This window comes from Falco rusticolus, chromosome 2, assembly GCF_015220075.1.
Source record: "Falco rusticolus isolate bFalRus1 chromosome 2, bFalRus1.pri, whole genome shotgun sequence".
NCBI lineage: Eukaryota > Metazoa > Chordata > Aves > Falconiformes > Falconidae > Falco > Falco rusticolus.
The window spans coordinates 116,565,416-116,592,790 of NC_051188.1; the positions used below are offsets into that span (position 1 = coordinate 116,565,416).

Below are 27,375 nucleotides of genomic sequence, written 5' to 3' on the forward strand. Positions count from 1 at the left end.
GTAGGGAGGGCTGGGGTGGGACCTGTGCCCTCTTCTGGGCAAGGAGCAGAGCCCCCCCAAGGCAGGCATTGCCTTGGTGAGACACGGAAGGGGCAGCGCCGTCGTGGCACGCATGCTTTGCCCATGGCGAAGCAGCCTCACTGTACAGCTACAGCACAGTTTCCTCTAGGAAGGATCTATAGTATTTGTTATATATATATTATATCTATATATTATCTCTACGGATGTCTGAGACCTCACGTCTGATGTTTGATGCTCAGATGCGTTTTACTGTTGCTGCTACATGTCATGGCTTAGCGATGATTCGGTTCAGACACAAGCTCAGCATCTGCTTCCCTAAATCCCCACATATTAAGAACATAAAGCTCTGGTTATTTCACACTCTCTTGCAAACATAAACTTTCGAGAGGTCTGGAAACTAAACTCAGTATTAATTACAAATCCACGGTGAATACATTCAAGTGGCTCACTTTACTGAAGAGATTTAAAAATTGAGCTTTCTAATAATATTAGGATAAACTGGATAGAAAAGGAGCATAGATAAAGGATATTTCCCCCTTTATGTAGATAGCAGCAGGGAGAATTAGAAGATTTCTAACAATCCCAGACAGTGGACCTCGACTACCTTTGTAGGATGCTTGACCTTATCATCAACTTCATAGTCACACAGCAGTGCTGAACCTCAGTTGTTCAATCTAATTAAAAACAAATAATGAAATTTGCTAACCAAACAGATGTTACTCCATGCTTCTTTAACACTGACTCTTAGTAGCCGCTTGCTCGCAAAAGTTCAAGGCATAAGCTGAAAACCTGGACATGCAGTAAAAACATTTGTCCATATGTATTTTATTTTTATTTTACAATTAGGGATCCCAGGAGTCAGAACAAGTGATTGATGCACTCAGGTTTGCAGAGTTTGTGAGATTTACTACAGCCACGTAAGAGACTAGCCCAAGGGTAGCCACTGGCTATTCTCTTGGAGAAGTCATGGAGTCCAGGCAACTAGGAAAGAGCAAAGATCATCCTGAGCTTTCCAACGGGGAAAAAAGCAGAGCCAGGCAATTACGGACTAGGTATGCTAATCTCAAATACCCAGAAAGATATTTTTTTTTTTTTATATATATATATATATGTGTGTGTGTGTGTGTATATATATATCACATAATACATTTCTAAGCAGCTGGAGGATTACAAGGTCTTTAGAAATCAACTAAGATTCGTCAAGAATAAACAAATCATGTCAAACTCGTCTAATTTATTTCAGTGACGGGATAATCTAAAAAGTAGTAGATGTGATTTATCTTGTCTTTAGTAAGACTTCTGGTGCTGTCCCACCTGACATTCTGATGAGCTAACTGGGGAAATATGGGTTATTATGGAATCACTGTAATGTGAAAGCAGAGCAAGGCGAACAAATCTTGTGTACCGAGTGCTCTTCATTTATCAGAGGTTCTCCGGCCATCTGAAAAGCATAACAAGGAAGCTGAGAGAAGCCTGTCCTTCATTTTTCATGCTGTTCACTGTTTGCATTAGTAACCGGGATGATGAGCATGTGCACATTTATATGTCTGAATGAATCAAGGCTGACAGAAATATTTCCAGGAGAAACATTTTTAAATTAGGAAAGTAAAATGCAGTAAGAAAGACACAAAGATTTGGACTGAGGACTGAAAAAGGAAATGAGTTCACACATAGAAACAGGAAATAACTGACCAGGCTGTGTATGTGTCCAAGTGATAGTTTGGAAAGGATCTCTGGAGTTATAGTGGCTCAGAAAATGAAGGGAAGTCAATAATATGGATATTTGTCTGAATTAACAGGAGCAGCATGTCTGAGACAGCAGAACTACCTGTCTGCTTCCACTTGGCGCTGCTAAGGCTTTTACCGGTATAGATATCTGGGTCTGGGTATCGTCCTTAAGAAGGAATGCAAGGTAGGAAAAAGTCGCTTGGACATTACTACAAGAAAAAAGAAAAAATCCAAACCAAACCAAACAAAACCCCAAACATATCCGAATTTGTGGAACTGATTATCCTCAATTTATCCCTCCAGATTTGAGCTGAGACATGGTGGTGGCCTGCAAGGCATTTGCTTGCTCTGCTGCTCTTCAGGTGAATGCATCCTACTGCCGTCCCAAAACTGGCTGTGAGTATTAATACCTTTTTACAAGAGATGTAAGTTATAAAAGCATTAATATCCACTGTGCCCTTCGGGATATAAAGCCAATGCAAGGTACCAATAAGGCTAAAGGGACAGGTAGGAGTCAGCGTACCAGAACTGCCGAAGTGAAACCAATTGCCAGTGTAGTTTGCATACTGCATAGATCAGAGCAGCACAGCTGCTTCCCTGTCCTTCCAGTTACAGCACCGAAACCCACTCATCAGAAGTTACAATGGCACCATACATCCCCACTGCAGCACAGCGGGATGTTACAAAGAACAAGTGGATTTCAGTCCAGCTGTTGGCATTTAATGTTAAGTCCTGTTCTGGGTAGCTCTTTCTGGCGATTCCCCTTTTTATGGACGATACCAAGACAAAATTAAATAATAATAATTAAAAAAGTATGCTACAACCACGTCCATAAAATTTATCAACCTGCAGACTCCAGGACAGGTATATCATTCATTGTTTTGTACCAGTAAGCACAGTAATATACAAAAGCATGCAAAATTCTTTATGGTACAGAGAGATCCTGTAACTTCACTCCTCAAGTAGCCGGCGAACATTCAAACCTCTCCTGTTTTTCTAGGCAGATAATTCCTGAGATGCAAAGTTGTGTTGTATATTGGTATTTTCAGAGACACTGCATTTCAGCGAAGCATACAGAAACAACTCGGTAGGGACATAACAAAACAGGAGCGAAATATTATCTAACAGAGATACTCAGAGGCAAGAAATAATCATGGGGTTAAATTACAGTAAGCGGTGGGCTTTTTTATTTTGTTGAAAAGTACATCTTTTACTGGATTCAACATAGTAATAAGATGAAAAGAGGTCCACTGGCAAGGGAGGAAAAAAAGCAAAAGTTTGGAAATACTTGACACAACTGAAATAAATGACAGCTTTTTCGATGTCCCATAGGCAGGCCGTAGGAGACGATGTTTTCCTGTATCCACAGAGAAAGTAAAAGTCTTTGACTGGTGTCAGTCAGTTTAGCACAAACGTTGGTCTGCCTAAAACCTGTAGTACTTGTTTCTTTGAACAGATAATATAGGTAATATCTAGCTTTCACTCCGAACCCATGCTTTAACACTCAGAATTTATCCATATTTAATTACAATTTTATCACACTTCTCTAATCAAATAAATTTACTTTGTCCTCCAAGCAATCACCTCAGTATTCCAGTATGTAAAAAATACTTTCATTATGTTTATTATAAAAATATAAATGTTTCCACTACAAATCATTTTACATTAGTAAGAGGCCATCTACAATTGCACAATATATAATCTAAATGAGTAAGTAATGCTTTGAAATACAAGTTAAAGTAAATACATAGTGCCAATCAAATCACATCTATACATTGCTTATTGAATGCTAAGTAACAGCACAAAACTAGATACGTTAACAGAAATAAATAAAATGGAAACTATATTTAAAGATACAAACCCAATAATACGGCATGTCATTTGATGAGTAGTTGCATTTTGCTGGATGTCAGTAACCGATGCAAGTCCTGTACAGGAAGATGGCCACACGAATTCTAGTATCTCTACTCCACAATGAAGAATTGTACACTGCTATGTATACATATGTACACGGGGACAGGGAGTATAGGATGCTTGCAACAGAGGCCACTTACAGTACAAATCAACTTTTGACAGCGAGAGAAAACTAAACTTATTTTTAAATTCCTATATTCCTAATAGCAAAGAAAAGCAAAATCAATAGCAAAGAAAAGCAAAATCGAGTTTCTTTTTTTTTTTCTTTTTTTTTTTTTCCCCAAGCATCAGTGAGATTTAATCTGTTAGGCTGAGCATGCTCAAACAGTGGGCAAGGAACATGACAGGATACTAAGAGAAAATTGAGGGTGGTTGGTGCAAAGTTTTCAGTCATCATCTAAAACTCTACGAACTGGTTCTGTGTTTTCAGAAGCATTTCACCGATGTCTTCCTCCCACCCCAGCCCCTCGCCCCTACGCTCCAGCAGCAGGATGAAGCTGAAGAGAAATGTCACGAGGAATATGTTATAAAAAGCCGTCCCCACACAGCTAATGTCTGCAGATGGATTTTGGTGACTTACGTTCACTAACAACGTCTGATTTAGAGCAATCTCAAACTGAAGAAAAGATTCTGAACGAACCAAAAGCAATGGAAAACACAGCTTTTCTATTCAGCATGCTGCTTTTCACGAGAGATTGTGGCAGATAAAGAGAAGTTTTCTTTACATCTTAAGTGCTTTGTTCTCGCTTTGTTCTCATTTTCTTCCATTTTTACTTTTTTATTTCAACTTACTTTAAAACGCATTCATTTTTCTTTCAGAAAATATTACTAATTACTACCCTGTGAGTGTGTTTCAAATCCAGTCCTTTACAGCATGCTCACTGCCAGCACTCATGAAAGTCTCTAATTCTGCTTCTATTTAGCAATGCGTGATAAATATAATTCCTGGACCCATAAAGAACAATTTAAAAGCCGATTCAGCCACACAAATCTTAGGACCTGATTCTTCCCTTACGTGCCCTACGCTACAAGGAGCTTCATAAATCCAAATACAAGAAAGAAAGCACAAGTAGTTCTACCTGCTTTTGCACACCCAGCGAAAGGCAGTGTGCCATAAAGTCACCTGCCTCCCACGCAGTCTGGGACTTTGAGGGATTCCCTTTTATCCATCAGAATCAGGGTTCGATGCCAGCATGGCAGGTTGGGAGTCAGAGTGGTTTCCACTAGCACCCAAAGCCTGATGTCTGCGTGCCTGGCATCACCTCTAGAGCCTTCAGAAGCTCACCGGTACATAGCGCAAGCAAACCACTTGTTTTCAGAGCAAGTTGTGTCTGCTCAGAACCGGGGCTGACGTGCTCCAGAGCAACGGCTTAAGAGTTGGTTATTGGAAAGATGCTGAAGATGAGGGGGCTCCCAAATTCTACCTTCCAGGCTCCTGTTTCCCCTGGGAAATGTGACCACTCTCCTAAAGATCAGCTCCTCTCTGCTTTCTTTCAAGGAACAGGTGCCATAAGGAACCTGTGCCAAAAACTCGAGTCCCCTGCAGGAGGTCACCACCTGGACAGAGCTCTTCTATCTCAGACTTAGGTAAAATTACATACTAAAGCCCCATTTCACAGCTTAAAAAATCATCCTTTTAAACTACTTATCCTTGGCTGCAAGTGACCATATATCAGCGCAAGGACCCGCAGCTGCCCACAGGGTCCTGCACCTCCCAGCTCCCACCAGCGGGAGCAGAGCCGGCCAGACCGCAGCCAGGCATGGACCGCTCCCCAGTGAACCCAAAGAGCATCCTCAGTCAATGCAGGATGCAACCCTGACTCTTTTTTTTTTTTTTTTTTAAATGTTTGCTAGGCAAATCTCCCACCTGAACGCCACCTGAGACCAGTGATCCTGATTTTGACAGCAAAGCAGGCCTTCGGGAAGTACATGAGACTGATGTGCTGGCCCAGGGCAGATACTGATCTAGATACCCACGCACCTCTGCCAAAACTCAGGGCCAGCTTAAAATACCACTCACAGCAAATGGAAGGAATCTCAACGAGTCCAGATGCTTTTTGTAGTGTCAGAGCTGGAAAAAGACCATCTTTCTTTCCTTCTGTATTTCTTACACGATGTTACGAGTATAAAATCGTCTAGTAATTGACCCTCAGACAATTTCTCAGGTTGAACCAATGAAGTTTTGATAATATTTGGCACTTGGCAATAATACAGCCAGGTTAAGGTATTTAAGCATAAATATAAACAATAATGGGAAAAAAAAAAGAAATAAATAAGTCTTCTAAAAATAAGACTTGTTTCTACTTAAATGAAGACAATTAGGGAAGCTAACATAATGGCAAAAATCTTTTGTCAGCTAACTCAAAGTCACTACAAACTTAATTTCTGTGTTCCTTTCTGAAGCTGAAATAGCATGTTACAACGACATTATAGTAAATATGGCCAGACAGGTTGTGAGGTATAGTCCTCTATTTCCCTTGCTTTTAAAGAAATAAAATACCTGTTACAGATCTCTTCTGTATAAAAATACTGCAAGTCTTTCTTTCTTCTTGTTTGCTGTATAGATCAAATACGCAGCTTTTATGTCCATGGGTTTTCTGTGTTATTCAGTCACTTAATATTCAAATGGCTCTAGGTTTTAGTATCACTGGTTTTTACTTGGAAGGATTTTTTACCTTTTTTTTTTTTTTCCTTTGAAATTTACTATCTGCGTTAACAGTCAGTCAAGAGCACCCACCCTTTAGGATTAACAGATAGAAAACAAGTTCGCTCCTATTTTTAAGGCATTTATACTCAATATTTGAGTGTCTTAGTGGGTTCAAAATTTCAACCACTATGTTTCCCAACTGTTGCAAAGAGCTCCTTTAAATTCTGCCGTTTATCAGCCATCACTTTTGACCTGTGACGCAACTTTTCTCTTTTTCTCTCTCCTGAGCAACATCATTTTGGTACCTTACACAGGAACGGGGCTGTTCTTTGTATGAGTTTCTAGAGCTTTGATACTGCTAACAATCTTCTTTTGAGGCCCCACAACTGTAACACCAACTTTCTTCATGTCACTGGAAAAAAAGAGAAGAGGCATGGGGTGAGCAAGCATACTGTCTCTGTGTTTCCCAGCACCGATGTGAGCAAATCAACTGGCTCATCTTCTAAAGTTGCACTGGAGGAGCCTCCAGGTACAGTGATACCGCTGGAACACCAGCCAGCAGGAGAAGTGCTGAGCACTGCTGTACGAAAACAGCAAGAGGCCACAAAAGAGAGTAAAAACTCCTGGAGCCTCGTTGTGTTTGCTTACCTGGAAGAAAAGACAACGCAACAGTGTTCTCCGGCCGTACGTGCACTGGGCTTTAGGGGCCAGGGGCTCACTCCTGGGCCAGCCGCGAATGTGAGCCTCTCTAGCCCCCCACCCCCTACCGGCCTGATGGCCTTTCCTGCAGTGCTGACAGCCCCCTCCGAGGGGCTGATCCCCCTGAATGGGCACCTGAACCCTGGTGCACTGAGAGTAGCGGCTACACGGCCAAGCTGCCCGCACCCACCCCGCTCCTCCCCCAGTTCTCCTCCGGTTTCTTTGTTCCCTGCAACACAGAAGTGGTGTAACGCGGGTGAAGGGCTAATTAACCAGTGGCTCACAGGAAATTGGGCATTCCTAGAGGACTGCTGCACTGTCCCCAAAGGGTAATTGTTATAAAAAGCCATTAGCAGCCTTTTTATAGTTGCAATAATACACTAATTAACGGCATTGATGTGTTTAATTGTCAGTATCGCAGCTGCTGCTTACTTCTTGGTAGCTTGTCATGTGTTTGGCTAGCCCAACAGGGAACCACCATTCCCTTTGGCTATAAGTTCCTAACTGTATTTGCTGCCTTTCCAGGTGCAAAGAAAAGATTATCCTCCTCTTCCTTATCACTAGAACAAAGACGGACTGTGTTAGAACGTAATACACTTGCGAGTCATAAACTTCCAAGTTTAGTGGTTTTTACTTAATTTAATTTAAATGTCAAAACTGGAGGCAGGAGGCAGTTCAGCCCCTCAACAATCATTATCATGTAGGAGGAAAGCAGCTACAACGATCTGGCTCTGTCTCCCCTGGTTTGATAAAATATGGGATTGGCAATAAAGGAAAAAATCGGCACGTGTGCCAGCTGTGGGGAAACCACCATATAAAAGGCAAAATATAAAGAATCAACAGAAAAACTCCTAAACTGTGAGTGAAAGAAAGTGATGCTGGTGTACCAGATGATGCACGGTGCTACTGTGTCAGAAGAAATTTGGAATTTCCTTGTTATTAGCAAGAAAAAGCTACGGGACTGTGGCCTTCACACAGTCACCAGAGCACCTAGGTTTTGCACGTGTATTGCAGCTGTAACAAATATTTAAGTTTGTCTCTTTTAATGCAAGAATATTTTAGCTAAAACCGAGAAACTCCATATAAAAACGCTATTCTCATGCTTATGTTTAAACATGTACCTCCAGCCACAACTAATGACGAAGAGCTGTAGTCAATTCAAACTTACTCTGTAGAAATCTTGGCTATTGTATCACAGGAGCTGTACTCCACGCCTGTGAAAATCTCCTTGCACTGTCCTGTCCGAAAACCATTGAGCCAGTCACCTGTTGTGCGGAAGGCTGAAATGTCAATGTTACTTTGGTCCAGGAGAAGGTTTGATGGCCTGAAATAAAAATAAAAATAAAAAAAAAAAAAAAAGAATGAAAAGAATGTGCTGAAAGTTAGGGAGCAGGGAGATGTACTGATTTATTTGGTATGGATTTATTTATGCTAAACTTAGTGTTGGCATTGTAGAAGCTTCCAGGCTAGACGGGGCTTTTCTGTTCGCCTGTGGATGCTCTCTGCTGCTGCGGCCACTGCACACACGCACACTGGCAGCTCTAACGAACGCCATGTAACCATCTTGCTTAAGAGCACCAGCTTCTCATGCCCACGTTTAAATCACGGAAGCATCACTAACTCATTTAGTGTGCTGTTACCTTACAATTTAAGGTGTGAAACATTAGCAAACCCAAGCCTCATTTAGATTATATTTATGTGATTCACCTAGTCCCAAACAACACACAAATGATGCACGTTCTAGTCTCCAAGCTGAGCCTGTTGGTGGAATTTACACATATCAGCTATCCCGAGTATTGAAGTCCACTGGCAAATCCTAAATGTTCCTTCATAAGTTAGAAGCACTAATAATAAAGACACCAGTGGCTTTAAAAAAATTGTATCAAGTCTAAATATCAAACATGAAGTGAATTTGTGAGACAAATGTAACTGCATGAAACTTGCACGCAGCAGCACACAGAGGCAAAAATGAGGATGTTTGCTATTAAAAACACTTAGCCAAGTGTAAAATGCAATTGCCATGCCAATTTAAAATCGATGCTCACTTTAAGACTAAAACTTCCATAAGAATATCGTATGAATAATTTAGAAGTGAGAACTAAATAATCTCCTGCCTTTGACATTAACTTGGTGCTCCTGAAGGATGCTCCACTGACATGATTTGCATCCAAGTTCTCTACTTGGAAAACAACAAAGAAACCAGTAAGGAACAAACAAAACAAACACAATGAATCCAACAAAACATACGTTCATGCTTCTTTGCACATTTAAACCTTTTCCATCTGCATAAGTCTGCCTATAGGCAAAAGTCTGCCTATAAGCTATAGAGAAAAAAATATTCTCAAAATGTTGATTAAAGACTTAATTTTCTATACAGAAGGAATATATTGCAGCTGACTCTGCATATGACACATGGCAAAAATGGCTGCCCTCCCTTTGATGCAGAAATTCAGTTCTCTCTGGTATGAATACTCTCGTTTTCATGGTCTTGGGAGCCTACTGTAACTTCTTACTTGAGATTATCAAGACTAAAAATAAATGACAGCTCTGCCATAAAGTGACTAGTGTCAGGCTCTACCACAGCTCATTTTAGCCGTCGAACTGGAACACAAGTTGGCCCAGCCAGTTTCCTGAACTGTGGCTGCAGTCCCTGGAGAGACAGAGGCATTTCCAGGCAGGGGGGTTGTCCTCTCCAAACGAGGTCTGCCAGGCTAAATGGCTTGGAGGAGACACTCAGCTCCACGAGCGGTGAACCTGTTCTCAGCTCTTCCTCCTCACTAACATGTTGGCTTATTCTAAGAGGTGTGAGAAGCCCCTGACTACTAACAAGTCATCTTTCTAATTCTAGTTACCTTTCTCAGTGCTAATTAGCAAAACAACTTCTTCACCTAGTCAGATGTTATTAGAGACCTCAACTCTATTTCTGCATTTTTCCCCTCCATTGACAAACGTTATGTCCACACGGGAGAGCTTTTTAACCTCCACCCAGCAACATTCATGCTCCACTGTCAGTTCACTACCTTCTGGGTGTCCATCCCAGGCTTAAAGCCAAGCCTGTGCTTAGCGATGCTACCATGATGGTGCTACCCTTGAGCACAGCAGACTGAACTGGACGATGTTCAAAGCAGTTATCACGCAACTTTACAGTCTGTCTTCTGCCCCAGAAATGTTTTTTCCCTGTGGCTCCAGTGAAACATCACCTGTGCAGGAGTCTGAAGTGACTTTTGTCAATGGAAAGATGGGAAAATGAGGGGTGCTTAGGCTAGCACTGGAATTTAAAGGCAGAGATTAGGCAGTGTAATGGGTAGGTGAGAGCTACTGGTCACTTTGATTGATTTGGGCTGTAAAACACCTTCTTCACCCCAATCCCAAACCATCTCTGAGCACTGGAAAAACAAAACAAAAAAACAACTGGGGGGAGATTGTAAAGGTGCCAAAGAGAACAACGTATTTAAATACCAGTGAATTTAAGCTCATAAAGAGCCTAGAAAATCCAAGCAAAACTTCTCAATCATAACACAAGTCTTTATTGAGTTTCATCAAGCTCAGCAGCACTACAATAGCGCACTCTTGCAGTACATCTCACTCGCACTGGAATTGGGAGATATCACATCAGTTACACTGAAACTTTTACCCTTCACCTTTGGACAAAAGAACAATATAGCTCGGGGTGGGGTGGGGGGGGGAAACAACAAACAAAGAAAAACCAAAACCAAACTAACTTTTGGCATCAGCTACATATTAAACAGCAGCTTTTGCTGCTGATGTTTTGCCAATTGTTATCCATCAGCTGATTTATTTCAGGTTCAGAAAATTCTTTTAAGATCTTCCTCCCTTCTGGGATTGCAGGCCACAATTAAAGACCTCATTAGGTGCTTTAAAATCTTCATTTCAAACCCACAGATGGACATAACACCACTGGAGATTGACCCTCAGTTTTCACCAGCTCTCAGAGCAGCGATCTCCCTGGTGGGACACGTTTTGCCTGATGACCTTCCTCCCTCCCAGCTGGGACAAGGCACTGCTGCAAATGATCATGATCACTGGCACCAACTATGGACTTCACACCCCAGGAAGAGCCGCAGGTGGGAAGGAAAGTGCCAGAAGACCACAGAAACATGCTCTGCCCCCAAAACACTGCAGAAGGGAAAGCACAGCACGGCCGCACCGAGACACAGACTGAGCTGAGGGCAGCAGATGGAGCACACTTCATGTTACTGTTCTCTAAAACCAGATCTTAAGCACCTACATGAGACCCAGCTTTAAATGCCCTCCAGCTAAAGGCTGAGGTTTGATAATCAGGCCCAAGATACTTTTATTCGGTAGCTGCACAGCCTGCATCTCCCTGACTACTGTTTGTCCCATGAAGAGCCAATGCTTTTTATTTATAGTTTTCTGGGTATAGCATCTGGAATCCCAAGACATTTATTAAGAGTATTTATGAAGTGTTCTTAGTGATAAAGCATGGAGATTTTTTTTTCCAGCCTAGTATGTCTTTTTAACTTAAATCTAATAAAACAAGGCCTGACTCAAGAATCGCTAATGAAAAACAAAAATGTATAAACAACTTGAAATAGAACAGGTATCTAGGATTAGGAATTAGAGTGGCCCAAAAGAGCTTTTATGTTTATTACTTGGATCAAAGTATCATCAGGACAAAAAATATGACCTAATTTTAATGCAAGTGACCTCAGAATAACCAGCACTGTAAAGTATCATTTTTCTCCTTGTAGGATTCTAAACAAAAATTAGTTACTTTCCTCCTCAGAGAGGACATCTGGATAGTTTATCAATGAGCAGGAATTTGCCTCACTGCAAAGAGCCTGTGATGTCTCCTCGCATGCGCCAAGGGAAAGCTGGGCTTTCAGAGCATCTGCATGCATCGGCAAGGGGTTTTTTTTCCCCCTGACCCAGCCCCTAGACAGAAGGTCTGAACATGAAATTTATGGTCTGGGTGATGTGCACCATGAGCTCACACTTTACTAGACAAATTAGATGGGTTGCAATCCATGCAGCTGTAAACGACGTCCTGCAGGGTTCCACCTGATCTTTTACAGCTTTTCATAAATCAGTACCTACTAGCTTCAGAAGAGAGTCATTAAAAAGAAATCATGGAAATTACATGTTTGCTCAGGGGAAGTGAAACAGAACATTTCCCTCTGTCTTTTCTTCTCTCCCCTCTTTTTTTTGGAACTGTCTTTATTGTTTTGACCAACTATGCTGTACCCCATCGTGTCATCTTGTGACAGTCGTGGAAAGACTCTACCCTGTTGATCCTGATTGTGTGCCTATCTAAGAGCTGTATTTACTGACATGTGGTGCCCTGAAAAAAAAATAATCAGCAAGACTCAGGTTAGAGAGACAATTTTAACGGCAAGCTGCCAGTTACAAAACGCCCTGTTGCTTAAAGCTTTCTCTGGATGCGCCCATTATGGGAACAGTTGGAATTAACCTTTGAGTTAGCTGCAGTAGGGAGGAGCACTGTAGTTTGTTATCGTTAGCTCAGCTTTTTGTCATGACGCAAGGAAACTTTTGCTGCACCGTACAGTAATGGTAAAAACCACAGAAAACGTCATTAGAACCCTTCCCGGTACAGCATAAAAAAAATCTCTTCTTTGCTTGGGTGCTGTCTGGAGAGAAAGGGATAGATTAACTTGTAAAATCTAGGAGCTGAGACAAATAAAAGGAAAGTGTCCTGCCACTTCTGCATGGAGGGCAGTTCTGCAAATACACGGGGCTATCATGCACACACGATCCCGGGCTCAGCAGCCTCTCTCTTTCCCTTCCTCCAAACAACACAACCAACCTTCAGTTTTTAAATCTGGGCTTGCCCTTCCACAGTCAGTTTCTTTTAAATGGGAAAGCATTAAAAAAACCCCAACGCATACAGTAATTTCCTTTGGCAAATTTTAGGCAAGCATAAGCTGATTTCGTAAAGTGAAATTGCTTCCTAGGAGGGAGCCAGGCCTGGTTTGAACACAAATCCTATGTGCTCTACAATTATGGCAAGCTGGAACACAGAATTCGAGTCTAACAAGAAGGGTATCTCCTATTTCAAGAGAAAAATAAACCAAAAACCAGCAGCTGGCATAGAAAGCAAATTTTAGCTTTATCTTCTACAGCAAGCAGAATCGTAAGTGTACGTGCCTATCAAAAGGAGACCAGTAAACAAATGACATGCCAAGGAGAAGTAGAGTTATCGTGTTTACTTGATTATCCCTGGACCTTAAAGATAAGAATCTTTGGAGTTCCACCTCTTCATGCCCATTTTTAAGGTACTCTTAGCAAAATTTGTAACTTAGTCCCCAAAATACAATTCACCTCTTAAGGTGGCACATTGGCTTTTCCCAAGGGGCTTCGTACGATACTTGCACACTTTTAGAATAAGCAGGTTGTGACTACACTTTCAAGTCAAAAGACAGCTGGAGAAATAAAGGGGACTAGCACAAATAACCAGGGCAGGTGAGGCTGGTGGCCTGCTGCAAAATGATACCTCTCTCTAAACACCACCCCGGACTTCTCATTTTCTAGCTCTGAAAAACTTACCACACTGTTACCTCTAGGATAATGAGCAAATAAAAATTTCCAATGCCCCATAGGATGTCCTCCAGTCTTCCCTGCTCCTTTAGCTGCCCATCAGAACATGCTTTTCAAGGGGCTTACATCTTTTTAGCATCCTGGTGGGATAATAGAACATATGCCTGAATGTATGGATGCTCCTTAATTTACTTTTTCGCACCACTAAACCACCGAAGGCAAAAATACTAGCATGCTGCTGAAATGGGTTTCTTTTTGTCATCACACAGCTTTAAGCCGTGCTTCTAAACCACAGAAGTGACATCATGTGGCCAGTGCCTGGGATTCGTGGCTGTCCCAGAGGCAGACCCTTAACGGCAACCAGGCATTATTGTTAGGACAATCTACAGGCTCTTTACAAGAGGAAGAGAAAAATGCCTCAGAGAGCTCTTTAAATGCTTTTCTGGCTCTTTGCACCTACCATTTGCTGTGCACCACTTCCCCTTATCTCGCATTTGGCCGCACTGTGTATTTCTACAGCCTTTTGCTACAGCGTTCACAGCGTCAGGCGAGGGCTCAGTTTCTCTTCTCAGCCTCTCCAGTGCAGAATTGCCATTAACACTAACGAGGGCCCAGCACATCGAGCTGAGAACAGCAGAACAAAATCCCTCAAAATCACAGTAAACAGCAGACGCTCACGATGGGGCCACCCGCTGACGCGGCTGCATTGCTCTTGAAATTATACAGCACCCAGCTCGTTCTGCCGTGAATTCTTGTCTGAGTTTCACCAGCAGAGTCAAAGTAGACGTGTGAAACTGCAAATAGGTATTTTACCGTCTCTGTTAACGGTGAGCCCCAACAACTTTTAACTTTGAAGGAAGAATGGCTGCCCTGGGCATGGTACTAATGACTGCTGGAAAAGTCAGGTGAAATTGGGCTTTTCTGTCCCTAGCGTGCTAACTCAAGTCCTGAAAAATCTCAGTCTGGCTCCCAGATTCCTCCTACAACCCAAACTACGATTAGACACCAAGGAGTATAATTTACTGCAATCTCCCATTTTCCTTTGTGATTTGTAGTTAAGTGTGTGCTGTGTGTCCGTTCCCCCCCACCCCCGCCTCCATAAATTCACTATTTTATGTTTAGCAGACTTCAGAAGGAGAGCTAACGCTGTAGGCTTTCATTATTTGAATCCTTCCAGAGCGAGCGGTCCGTTTTAGGACACGGATTATATCATTGCTGGGTTTTGAACAAGGCTAAAAATTCGATGTAGCCTTGCATCATGCAGCGTTTGGCCAGGTTCGGACCCTGTGGTTAATGCCTCGACAACCAGAAAGCATAAGCCCTCTCTGAGAGGCTCCAGATCAAACTGAAATCTCCCTCCTTCAGCCCTCCAGCCTGGAAGTTCCTAACAGAGAGAAGCAAACAAGCAATATTACAGCAGGTCAGCAATACATGTCAAGCATCTGACCGAATAGCAAAAAAAGGGAACTTTTCAACAAAATGTTCAGCCAACGCAAATAGTCATTTTGTTGTAAATATTATTGTAAAAACAGGGCTTGAATTATGCTGCATAATGGATTGGTCTGAATTTTTTATTTGACCTGTTTCACTGCTCCTATTGGGTTTAATTTTCATAAATATCCTACCGAGCCAGCATACTAGAGACTTTCTACTGAATCATCAGTTTTTAAGTGGAAACAAACTTTGTGAGAAGCAAACTTCAAATTTTAAATTGCAAATGATGCCTCTGGACATTTGAAAGCAAACATTGCCCTCCACACCAGGGAGAGTGCCACAGGATGGACAACAAAGCGCAGGTTTAGCGGCGAACGCTTGCAATCAACTACCCGCAAATAACAGGTCATCCAAACGCTGCTCAAGGAAATTACTCCAGTGAATAATTCAAACAACGCATCAAATTCAAGAAAATCAGGGTAGGGCTGTCAACAACTTGCTATCACAGGGAAGAATGTAGGAAGAATTATTCATGCGCTATTTCAAACACTTTCGTATTTTCATCAGAAAGAGCAGCTGACCCTGACCCTCCTAAATTTCCTGGACTATATTAAAAGAATTTCAGCTATGCTTTTTCTGAAAATAAGTGGCTTTCTTGTTTTTCTACCCTTAGTTATAACAATAGCGGCAGAACCCGTATTTTAAATGGAGAACTTCTAAAACATAAAACAAACCTGAAACCAAATCTACCTCCAATGCTGCAGAACGATCCAGCAATAATGCTTCCCCCGCCCCAATAAAATTACATAGGGTCATAAATTAGCAAAAAAGATGCATTTGGGGGATTAAAGAAAAATGACATGACTGTTCATAGATGATTTATTTTTTTTTAATAATTATTCCCATAGTCAGGCATGCTGCTTCCTCATCATGGAACTGGAACTTGGAATTTAATGGAAGATGCAAAATTTCTAGAACAGTATGGGATACACACTCTCAGGCCTCTGAGTGGAGTTCCAAGGAGGCAACCGCACATTTTGCAAACATCAGGTCCATCCAGAGCCTTCAATAAAAAATTAAGAGGTGTTATCCATGTACTTTAATTGTCATTCATTATATGAATGAATGACAATTGAATGAAACAGAAAGAGTAAGTGCAAGCTGCATATTCAGTGTTGTAAGTCAGGAACAACTTGACTGAGCTTGACGAGGTATCAGGAAACAAGAAATTTGAGGTTAAATTTTAGTTGAGGTCTATGCACAGAAAAGGTGCATCATTAACATGCACAATGGTCTTAATTTTGAAATTAGCAAAAATAGAGTTTTAAATGTCTTTTTATTTTGGTAAGCAGCATTATTTCTTTAAAATTCTGGTTTGTTTCCCCTGTTTTCCATCAGCTTTTCACTCTGCACATCTATTCAGATTTTTATGGGTTTTTTTGCAACACGCAACATTTATCACACTCTCCGGAGCAGTCTAGTGGACTACAATGAATCCTTGAAACCACAAAATAAAACTGCTTCCACAGCTTCTATACAGAAGAACACAGAGGTAGATTTTTAATTCTTTGAAAACACCTTAAACCCAAGGACTAAGTGGAAAGCAGTTTGGCTGGCTGATCCTACCAGCAGTGCTCGGAGAGAGGAGTCTATAAAGTGCAGGCAAGGCAGCCTTGCATTCTGCCTCTATGAAATCAATGGCCTTACTGGAGGTTGGTGCCTTTGCTGAACATGCTCTGCCTTTTCCATGTATTTCCTGCTAAAGGGAGCTCCACGCCAGAAGAAACAGATGCTGAATCCTATTAACGGCTGCTGGCTAGCCTGTAACACCTTCATCTTCAAAGATTTGGGGCAAACTTGCTAATTAATCCTCCTGTGAGGAAGGTAACTTGAATTTTCAGGGCGACAGATATGTTAGTTAAACCAAAGAATCATTTTAAAAGTCCCGGTAAGGCAGCTGCTTTTGAAAAGGGTGACATTTTGACATTTTCCAAAATAAAATTAGGACCGGCAGACTTCGCAAAACATTCCACGGCTTGCATTTCCAAACCGAAAACTGTTTCACAATGTGTTTGAAACCACACTACTGGAATCTTATTAATAAGTGGACAGAAATCACCAGCCAATTTTACAGAACTCCCTGTAAGCAGTAAGAAGGGATAATGACTATCCATCTTAGATGCTTGGGTTAGATACGAAGTGAGAATAAAGATACTGAACAATAAATGTTCCATTAAAATATCCTTCCTCTGGATCCTCCTCTCATTTTGCAATGCAAAATAGGTAGCATTTTCTGTGAGGACCCAAAGAAGCCAACAAAGTTGTCAGCTGTTAGCTCGGAGCAACTTGTAAGATAACGGTCTTTTTTACAAGCCAATCAGCTTGCTGTTTTCTACATTCGATATATGAGACAAATTCTTCCACTTAGATAAAGGTATTAGTACAGCTAGAAACACACAAATGGTTATAGATCAGTTAATAATGAAATATCCTGAATTCTCAGGTGGTTTCCAGTTTTCTCCCCTAGTTTGCAATATAATTCCTTCCTCCCCTCCTAGCTATGTGCTTGCAGTATAAAGAAAAAACAGCAGTGATATCTGACACGGACTTTCACTTTACCAAAAGGTTACACAGAAACAAAAGCAGATACCGAAACAGGTTGGGTTGTTTTGGGGTTTTTTTTTGGTTTTGTTTGGTTTGTTTTGCTTTGTTTTCTTGTGTGTGTGTGTGTATGTGTGTGTGTGTAGATTCCCTGCCAGTTTTGAAATCAATTGCAGACCTGGCAGAAATTCAGAATTTCTAAAATTCATGTGTTGGAATTAGAAACATTTTTCAATCTTTCCTCATTTTTTTTTTCCCTAGCAGAGGTTGTGGATTAATTTGCCTATTCTTGTTTTATAAAAGGTTCATGAAGACTAAGGCCTTTAGTCACACCTACATCACAGTTGTGAACATACACAGCAGCTATAGGAAAGCTGCCATAATGCTTGGGTTGCCTGAATCCCATATCACAATGCTCGTACCTCAAGGTCACACCATTCTCCAACAGCTTAACTCACTTTGAGGCAGAAATGCTTTAAATATATCTTAAATTAAACTCTACAGTTTAAATATATTTTTTAAAATGGCTTTGTAGGAGTAAGATTCATATAATAAAAGGATAACATACATTTTAACTTGAGAGTTACCATATACACAGACACAAAAAAGATCAGAATTAGAAATATAAATAAGACACACCCCACCCACCCCACCCACCCCGGAATATAAATAAGTGGAAAAAAACCAAAGAAAGAAAGAAAGAAAGAGAAAATGAAATGTCCATTTAAGATTTGTAGCATACACAAAGGATTTCCAGTTGCATGACTCCTGGGTTATTTTTTTTGCCATACAAATGTAACAACAACTAATAAGCCCTTTCAGGCCACAGCTTCACCAACTGGCGAGCAGGTGGGTGAAGTGATTCTGCCTCTCCTGCTTGAGTCGAGAAAACTTTCCATCTGCTTTGTATCTGCATTAAATGTTCACAAATGTGAAGTAATACACAGTGGACTAAAAAATCATAAGCTCAAGAAGAAAAACAATGCACTTGATCAAAACTGGAAGAACTATGAACTCACTTCCACCCTAAAGATATCCAAACAACCTAAGGACTCTGTTATAAAAATGAACATCATGTTCAGAAAACAGGGAAGAACAGCAAGACATAAATCAAATAAAAATATCACGAGGTTATGCTTTAGAAAACTGCATGACTTGTGTAACCTTCTGTGCACTGAGCTCTGTTCCTGGAGCCCTTTAGAGAGCTCGGTAACCCCAGGCAGCCTAAAGGACACGAAACACCCATGTGTCCAAGACCAGTGCAGGTCTTGTTAGCATGAGCTCAAGGTGGCCACCTGATTAAAAAGTGAATTTTGGCAGGTAAGAAAGAAATCAGCCATACCCTGTACTTTACAAGGAATGGGAAAGGAATTTCCTTGTGAATTTGAGATGAAACACAACACCAGGAAAGGTATTATGAAACATTTGCTGTGACAAAAGACCTTTTGTGAGTGTAATGTTCACAGGCACGTTGAATGGTCTGTGGAGAGATGATCAATAAGGGTAAAAACATCCCCTCGGGTACCAGGAAATTATCAGATGCCAGGGAGTGGCCAGAAGGGTTAGACAACTGAAAAGAAAATACAGAATTGAAGGCTTTGACTTCTCTCCCATACTCCTATGAGCTATTGGTGTAAAATCAGACGTACGGTCAAGCACATCCTTTGGTTAAAGTCAGTTAACAGTAACACACCGGAGGACAGGGATCTCCTATGCACCTCCAGCAATGTGCTTTTAAATGGGATATGACAGCGCTGTGACCGTTTTAAACAAAGAGCAGCTCTCAAATCTGTAAGAAGAGACAGGCTTTGCATCTGCAACAGATAGCGGCAGGTTAGACATTTTGCCTGACCAAGTCTATTCTGAACACCTACGAGCATATGGTGGGCATAAAGCTTTAGCATTCTTCCAGTAGCACTACAGGCATGGGTAAAAGAGAGCTGGGACCTCGATAATTTAGATTAATTGCTTATTAGGTATATGAGGAGAGGTACTGCAGGAGTACTGCAGCCTCAAATAACAACTGAGAGCAGTCATTTGAGCCGATGTAATGCCCCGAGCCCTCAGGGCCGAGTGGCAGAGTGCTTTACTTCTGCAGTGATGCTTTTCCCTCTCCACTGTCCCTCTCTGATGCCTTTCCCTCTCCACTGTCCCTCTCTGGCTGCCGACAGTACCAGGATACCGGCAGGGATCTGACGGCGCGCCTCCTTCCCAAGGAGCTTCCCTGACTCTCCGCCTTTCCTATCAGTTACATATTTCTGCACATGAGACCCATTTGAAGTCTGGCTCCTCATTTTTCTCTGTCACCTGTCGGAAGGTGATGCTGGACTGCCCAGGCTCCGTCCCCTCCAGCAGACAGGCTCCCCTGCAGAAGGAGCACACGTTACTGCAAGTGCCTCCCTGCAGGACCTGAGGCTCTGCGGGTGTGGAGCTGCCTGCAGCTCCTTGGCCAGGTCTGAGGTTTGAGATTATCAGTTTTGGCAATGGTGACATGGCAGTGAGCACAGATTTCCAAATCTGCGTAGGACTGCCCAGCACCCTTCATGTTGTCATACGTATCTCTTGGTCGTGGTCAATTTTAAGGATAGCCTGGGTTGGTCTGCAGACACCGGTGTGGGGAGAGTGAGATGGAGAGATCACGGATCACACGTTACCTGAACTGCAACAAATGCCTGCCCAGAGGGAAAGGGCATGGCCTCACCCATGCTGGTGAGCATATACCCCCAACCCAGACACCCCCAGACCCCCGTCTGGCACCGGGCAGTGAGAAGCTGCAGAGAGGGAGACACTGCACTGTTTGGGAATGCAAAGAGTGCAAGGACAGAGCAGTGGAAAGGTAATTGGAAAGGAGGGAATCAACTCACTTTTGACATTTGCCTCCTCAGAAACATGCTCCGTATCAAAGCCAAAGCAGTAACCTGCCACGAGGAGCATTTTACCGAGAGCTCACCTAAAGCAGCTGTGAGGAGTTCCCTACCATGCTAGCAGCCTCCTTCCTTCCCCCCCGCTGTGCCACGAGCAGAGAGCACAGCTTGGTGGTGCAGACATGCAGCCTCTGCTGCCCACGCCAGCAAAGCATACAATGAAACAGGAGCAAAGAGAGCAAGAGAGAGAGGCGGGAGAGCAACGCTGCACTGTGGTGCTCCCTCCCACAATCCGGCTGGTGCAGGCAGTGCTTGCACTGAATTTGGTCTCCATTAGAGGATATCAGCTTCTACTGGCTACAAACAGGTACCTGAAAATGATGGTTCAACATTTTTTTCAGCTCTTTTGTGTTTTAACTCCCAAATTGGAAGGACAGTAAACAGGGAACATTTTGCTTCTATTTGGAATGCAAAATATGCAGCGCTGGTTTCTGCAATCAAATCCCCAAACCGACGCATGACAGTCATGATTCCCAACTCCCTTGTTCGGCAGATTGCTGCAGTATATCCCTACAAGATCATTATTTGCACCAATCATTTGCCAAATTGGCATGCAAGACATTTGGAAGAAATATGCTTGGCTGAGAAGATAGGGTTTAAACACTTTGGGGCTTTTTTCCAAAACTTTTAGTTTTTTGGGGGGTTTGTTGCAGCCTGTTACGTGGCAGGTAACAGAAATAATTGCTTTGGTAAGCATGCTGGTTTACTATGTGTTAAACGCTCAGCAATTAATTTATTGAAACATAATTACTGTGCAGGCAGTCTTCTTTCATTATCTATTTTTAAAAGCAAAGCCTATTAGTACGGCTGCCTTCCTCCTCTCATCTCTGCTTTCTTTTTCTGGTCTCTGCAGCGGCTGCAGGAGGCACTCAGAGCGGCCAGGCTCCGGCTCAGGATGCAGCGCGGTGCCGGGGGCCAGGACCAGCGAGGCCAGGTCTGTGTCACCCCCCAGCAGGCTGTGGTACCCATGCAGCAATTCCCTGCCTTCGCTCTGTTCCCCTTCCACGCCTTCCCGTTCCATTGCTATGGGGAGCAGCGTGCTGCGGTCCAGGTAAAGGTCCGAGAGGAATGTTTTGCTGTGCTCCTGTAGGAAGCTTGCCTCCTGTCAGACTCCTGATCTTGCCTGCTGAAACACCCTCCAGGACCTGGGTCTGAAGCTCCAGAGGAGCTGAGCGCATTTCTCCCTGACTCTGCCTGCTCTGCGGACAGAGGATTTTGCACCAGCATTCATGCTAAAAGTAATTTTACATCATTTACATCACTTCAGTAAGAGTATGGCATTTTGTGCATTATATAAACCAATTCACTTAATCCTTTCACCACACCCTCGTTACGCCCCGAGGTGTCAACACACTCTCCAGTTCTCTGTCTCCATGAGGTAATTCTTATCTCATCATAGCGATGTTCCAGAGTGTGTTGAATAACCAGGACTAAAAATGAACGTTTTTAATGGAATTAGGAATATCACACGAGTTGGAAATTAATTCCTAGTTAACTCACTGATCTAACAGGGAACATAAGTGCATTTTTAAGTTTGCGAGTCCTACTGAAAGCAAAAAGATTATTCATGTGATTAATGTTTAGGTGACTTGTCAGAGCAGAACATAAGATGTAGGACATGTATTTGGACCCAACTCAGAAAGATACTTAGAAACGCAGCTAGCTGTAACCTATGAAACACTAAGCGCTTAAAACACCACTGAAGGTCAGAAGGAAAAGGAAGATCCTATGATGGCCAAATCTGCCATCTGTGTTTTTCTCACACACCTCTGCACAATCTTACAACGGGTTTAATAACCCTGGTGTAACAGCTTTACACAATTTGAAGAAATAAGAGGAAATCATCAATAAAAATAACTGCAGCAGCAGCAATAATAATAATAACAACAACAACAACAATAATAATAATAATAGTATCATCATCATCCTTCTTCGAAAGGGATAGTGAGGAAGCTTTCTCTACCCTTGAAGATCACAAACAGCTACAGTTAAAAGTTGAAGAAGCAGGTGAATAAAGAAAACAAATTCTACTTATGGAAGACAAAGAAACCAAAGGCATTTATTGATGTGCAATGTAAGATCTAATATGTCACCTTGCCGCCGCATTGGTGATTATTTTCAGACTGCTGGGATTACGGATCAGCTTATCCAGGATGCTGACAATCTGCTCAAACTTGGGTCTGTTGTTCCTGTCTTTCTGCCAACAGTCCAGCATCAGCTGATACAAGGCAGCTGGGCAGTCCATGGGAGGTGGCAAGCGGTACCCTTCATCGACAGCCTTAATCACCTGCACAAGGAGAAAAGTTTAAAGGCACTTAAATCAACTTGTTTTTATCAGTTCTGGGAACCACATTAACATGGACATTCTGTGTTTAAACAAATGTGTTTATCCACTAATTGTCTCATTGCGCAATGCCTCTGGTTTATCTGCAAAGTAAACCAGGCAGTAAATTAGGCATACAGAAAGAGGAGTTCCGATACAGTATGTGACTTTGAGGAAGGTGAATCTTGAAAGGATCTCCAAAACTCACACTCGATTGAACTAAATCCATAAACAAAAGCTACAGGTAGTAAGGTGCTTGCTTAGCTATGCCAGGCGTCCGAAGGTCTGGAAAATCTCTCTTCTGACCACCCTCAGCACATATGCTTCCCATGCTCTCCAGTGGACGCTGCACTTGGAGGAAACCGACCTGCCCTCTCATGGGACATCCTGAACTGACAGACAGAACATCTTGCAGGTGATCTCACAGGGCAGGAAGATATTTTTAAAAGTTACCGTGAGGATAACTGTACATTTCCTACAAGGCAGTGCAGCCCCAATTTCTTTATCATTTCTCTAGACTGACAAAATTTGTCTAGATTATCTATCATTTGTCTAGATTGAAAAAAAAAAATAATTAACCTGTTTAATACAATCTTGTGACTAAGGTATAATACCTCTTGAGCAGTCCTACAATATATATTGCACCGGGAATAAAACCCCTATGTATTCTAGAGTAGAAAATGGTAAAGCCATATTCTCGTGATCTTTTTTTTTTTTTTTTTTTTTTTTTAACCTGGATCAGTTAAATCAAATTCTGGGTCAGAACAGGAATAGGAAAACAGTCCATAGTTTATGCAGCCATGAAGCAGAGGCACATAAATAGGTTAATCCTTCTGTTTCTAATTTTATTGTGATATTATTAACAGTATTCCACTGGCACATCAGCCTACATAACATGATTCGTTCACCCCCACAAACAATAGACACCCCCCCACCCCCGTCTGTGGCTAATTAAAAGAGATACATAGTTTTCTGCAGAGGCTTGGGTGCCAGAGGTACTGATTGGAAAGGAAGCTTTCTTCTCTTTTTCCTTGTTTAACGTAAAGCGGTGTAGAAAATGTCTGACTACAGCTACACTACTGACTTTTTTAAATTTATTACCAGTAAGAATATATACCAACCCCTCGGAAAATTTATTTGTGTTAGTGAAAGTACTTCAGAAAATTCTGTTCATAAGTAAGTCTTGTGGAATAAATCTAGGATTAATAAAACAACAGAAAAAGAATCCAAAATAGCTGTAATAAAAATCTTATTTGGGGAAATGTTATGCTTCTTACAAAAATATTGGGAGAGATCCATGAATCATTTGGATTGCAGGCTTGGATATTTTACTAATGTTGCAAAGAAGCCTGTATTGGAAATCTTCTAATCAGATCGCTCTACTTCTCTATTTTATCCGTTGATTACTTCCAGAACTATTTTGGTTTCATTAAACTCTTAGTAGAAATGCTTTGCTTCTTTTTTTCACAAGCACCAAGAGCAATTTATTCTGTGTATTTGACGTTTACAGAAAACTTCTACAGAATATTATACAAGTGGAACCAAAGGGGATCAACAGAAATTTAGGAGGGTTTTCTAACAATAAGCTACGGAATGTAAAAGGCAATGACCTCATTGCAGTGGAATTGCTGGAGTCATCCTACAGAAAACCACCAGCGTGATAAAATTCTCTAATAAGGTTCCTTCAGAGGTCCAAAACACCCTGCTATAAAGATGTTGGCTTTTTTTTTAAGTTCATTAGAACTTTCACTTGACAATGGAGATTTGGAGATTTTCATTTCTACATCTTATTCAATGTCAACATCAAAAACTCAGAGCCACCTGGTTTCGTTATGCTCCACTTCCTTTCACAGCTTGATCCTTTATTTGAGAACATAACTCAGATAACAATATACTCACATCCTGGTTGGACATTTCCCAGTATGGTCTCTCTCCATAAGACATCACCTCCCAGAGAACAATCCCATAGCTCCACGCGTCACTGGCTGATGTGAACTTCCGATACGCAATGGCTTCTGGTGATGTCCATCGGATAGGAATCTTGCCCCCCTAGGGAGCAAAGCAAAATAAAAGTCCATTTGACTGTGACACAACAAATACAATTTTGCATGATTATTTTATCTCTGCGATTCTCAATTCTATTGGTGTAAAACCCAAAGTTGGAAAATGCTGTTGTCATTTGTTGGGAAAGCGTCTTGTATGCTATAAAATACATTATAGTGCAAAATCTACTGAAGCTACGTAGTATAGTACACATCCTGTATGCATCTACATATCTGTACATATATATATATTTATGCATAGCATAATATTCACAGATAATAAAGGTAAATTATGAATGGTTGATTTTCAGTTATAAAATATTTGGGAACTGGCAAGACAGTCACACATCATTAAAGAAGAAAAAGCTACTACGAGCTCCTTGCTTATACCCTAGATCCTTTTGCACAGCACTACAGGGCTGGATTCGGGCATTTCTAAGGCATTTCAAGTGAACCCCCTGTCGGTGTGGAGCCTGCACAATTTAATCGTGTTTTCACCCCATGTTCTCTAGGACGTTCAAGGAAAATGAGGGATCATGGTGTTGCTCTGTTCCACTGATGCCAAGCCTCCAATCGCACAGGGCAGTGACCACGACCACATGCACAATTTCCCCTTTCCAGCGCCATCACAGACACAGAAAGATGTAAACGGGGTCATCTGTGCAGAGGGGACACTGCAAAACCATCACCTGGGGAAATGGTTTTAAACGTTTTTTATAGTCACAAGAGAAGCAAACCATCATTAAATGATGTAAACTTGAAAAGAATTGCAGCTACCATTGCAATTAACATCACAGTTAGGGGAACATTTCTCTTCACTTACAGCCACCACTTGGTGCCATAAGTCAAATTAGGAAAATGCACACAAGCAGCTTCAGGCTGAGCTTCTGCAAGATGAGAATTAGAGGAAAGAGACAATTTCCAATAGTGCCAGCTTTGGCAGAGGTTTTTAAGACTCCGATTCGTGAGTCACATATGAGAAAACAAAGTTCTAAAAGACAGTGGTGCAGAACTTGTTCCTTAAGATAATTCTACAGCGATAGGACAAGTGGTAATGGTTTTAAACAGAAAGGGCGTAGATTTAGATTAGATATTGGGAAGAAATTCTTTACCATGATGGTGGTGAGGCACTGGCACAGGTTGCCCAGAGCAGCAGCTGTGGATGCCCCATCCCTGGCAGTTGGATGGGGCTTGGAGCAGCCTGGGCTGGTGGAAGGTGTCCCTGCCTGTGGCAGGGGGTGCAGAATGAGATGGTCTTTAAGGTCCCTGCCAACCCAAACCATTCTGTGATTCTACAATTCTATGAATATATTTGAATACAGAAAACTGAGAATTTAAAGAGGTTTCCAGTTCCAGGGTTGCACAACACGTACAAGGATATATTCTGAAGATTTCACACTAGACTATCTATTGAAGTTACCTCTGCAACCCCCATTAGGCTACAGTTACGTGCCTACGCTCACAATAACCTGTGTGGGAAGGGAGTGCTCTAATTTCCACTGAATAACCAGGAAGAAATAAAACGTAAAGATATTAATGCTTTGCCTACACTTCCATAAAGCCTACCTGCACTGAGGGTGACGGCCAGCTGCAGCTTAACTGGCTTGGTTAACAACAGAAATGGGAAATTAGTGTTAATTAGAGACCTAAATACACTGGAGCCTAAGCACCTGCAATTTCATGGCTGATATTGCAGGAATTAGATTAAATATAAGCAACACAGGCAGGCCTGACTCAGGCTACAATTTATAGACCTCCAAAATGCCACTAGGTATGTCTTAGAGGCTTGGCAAAGGATCGAGAAGGAACCTATGCCGGCATACAGTTTTTATGGATCCCACACTATTTAGCAGACTGCCTACCTTAACCAAAAGACAAAACTTCATTGCACACACAACCCTTAAAATTAAGTAAACACCAAATTTCAGCATTATTTGTGGACCAGCAAAGAGGACATACAAAATAAAGAGTAGTATTTAAACCCCTGCTCCATCACAGAAGCCAGCGCGGAGAGCCTGATGCCTCTCTCTCTGAGATCTGTAAGGTGATGTTCTTTAGTACAAGAAGTACATCGCATTTTCTATTCATTATAAGTTTATTCACAATTCCCGGTGCTGCTCCATAACAGTACAGGGAACCGAGAAATGATTTTGTTTTTCTCGTACTCTATTGATTAGCAGTATTATACCTCCCTTACAAATGTCCAGGGTCCCTCAGTGAGCCAAAGGCACAGCCAAGAAACAAGGAAAGCTCTCCCGTGTTCCAGTGTTTTCACAACAAATCCACTTATGCTTTAAGATGTGTGGATGATAAAGAAATCAGTCCCACTTTTTCAACCTTTTCTTCTGCACATTCTAGTAGACTGAACTTTGATTTCCAATAAAATATGTCAAAGCTGGCAGAAAGCCATATCCTAAATCTATACAAACAAAACCCCTCCACCACGAAATGAAAGAGCTTCCTAATTAAACATCTCCCACTTGTCCCACAGGCTCAGAAGCTGGC

The 27,375-nt window shown here is 41.8% G+C and overlaps 1 protein-coding gene across 2 annotated transcripts in view; it reads right to left on the reverse strand.

Moving 5' to 3' along the window:
* Positions 1-3,942: 3,942 nt before the first annotated feature.
* Positions 3,943-27,375, reverse strand: part of EPHA3 (EPH receptor A3) — a 234,468-nt gene continuing 211,035 nt past the window's right edge. For both annotated transcript variants that reach the window (XM_037378144.1, XM_037378143.1), the window contains exons 14-17: positions 24,728-24,877; positions 22,599-22,792; positions 8,178-8,333; positions 3,943-6,722 (exon numbers count right to left, since the gene is read on the reverse strand). In XM_037378144.1, coding sequence (XP_037234041.1) covers positions 6,617-6,722; positions 8,178-8,333; positions 22,599-22,792; positions 24,728-24,877 — 606 coding nt within the window. In that variant the 3' untranslated portion in view covers positions 3,943-6,616. The remainder of the gene's footprint in view (positions 6,723-8,177; positions 8,334-22,598; positions 22,793-24,727; positions 24,878-27,375) is intronic.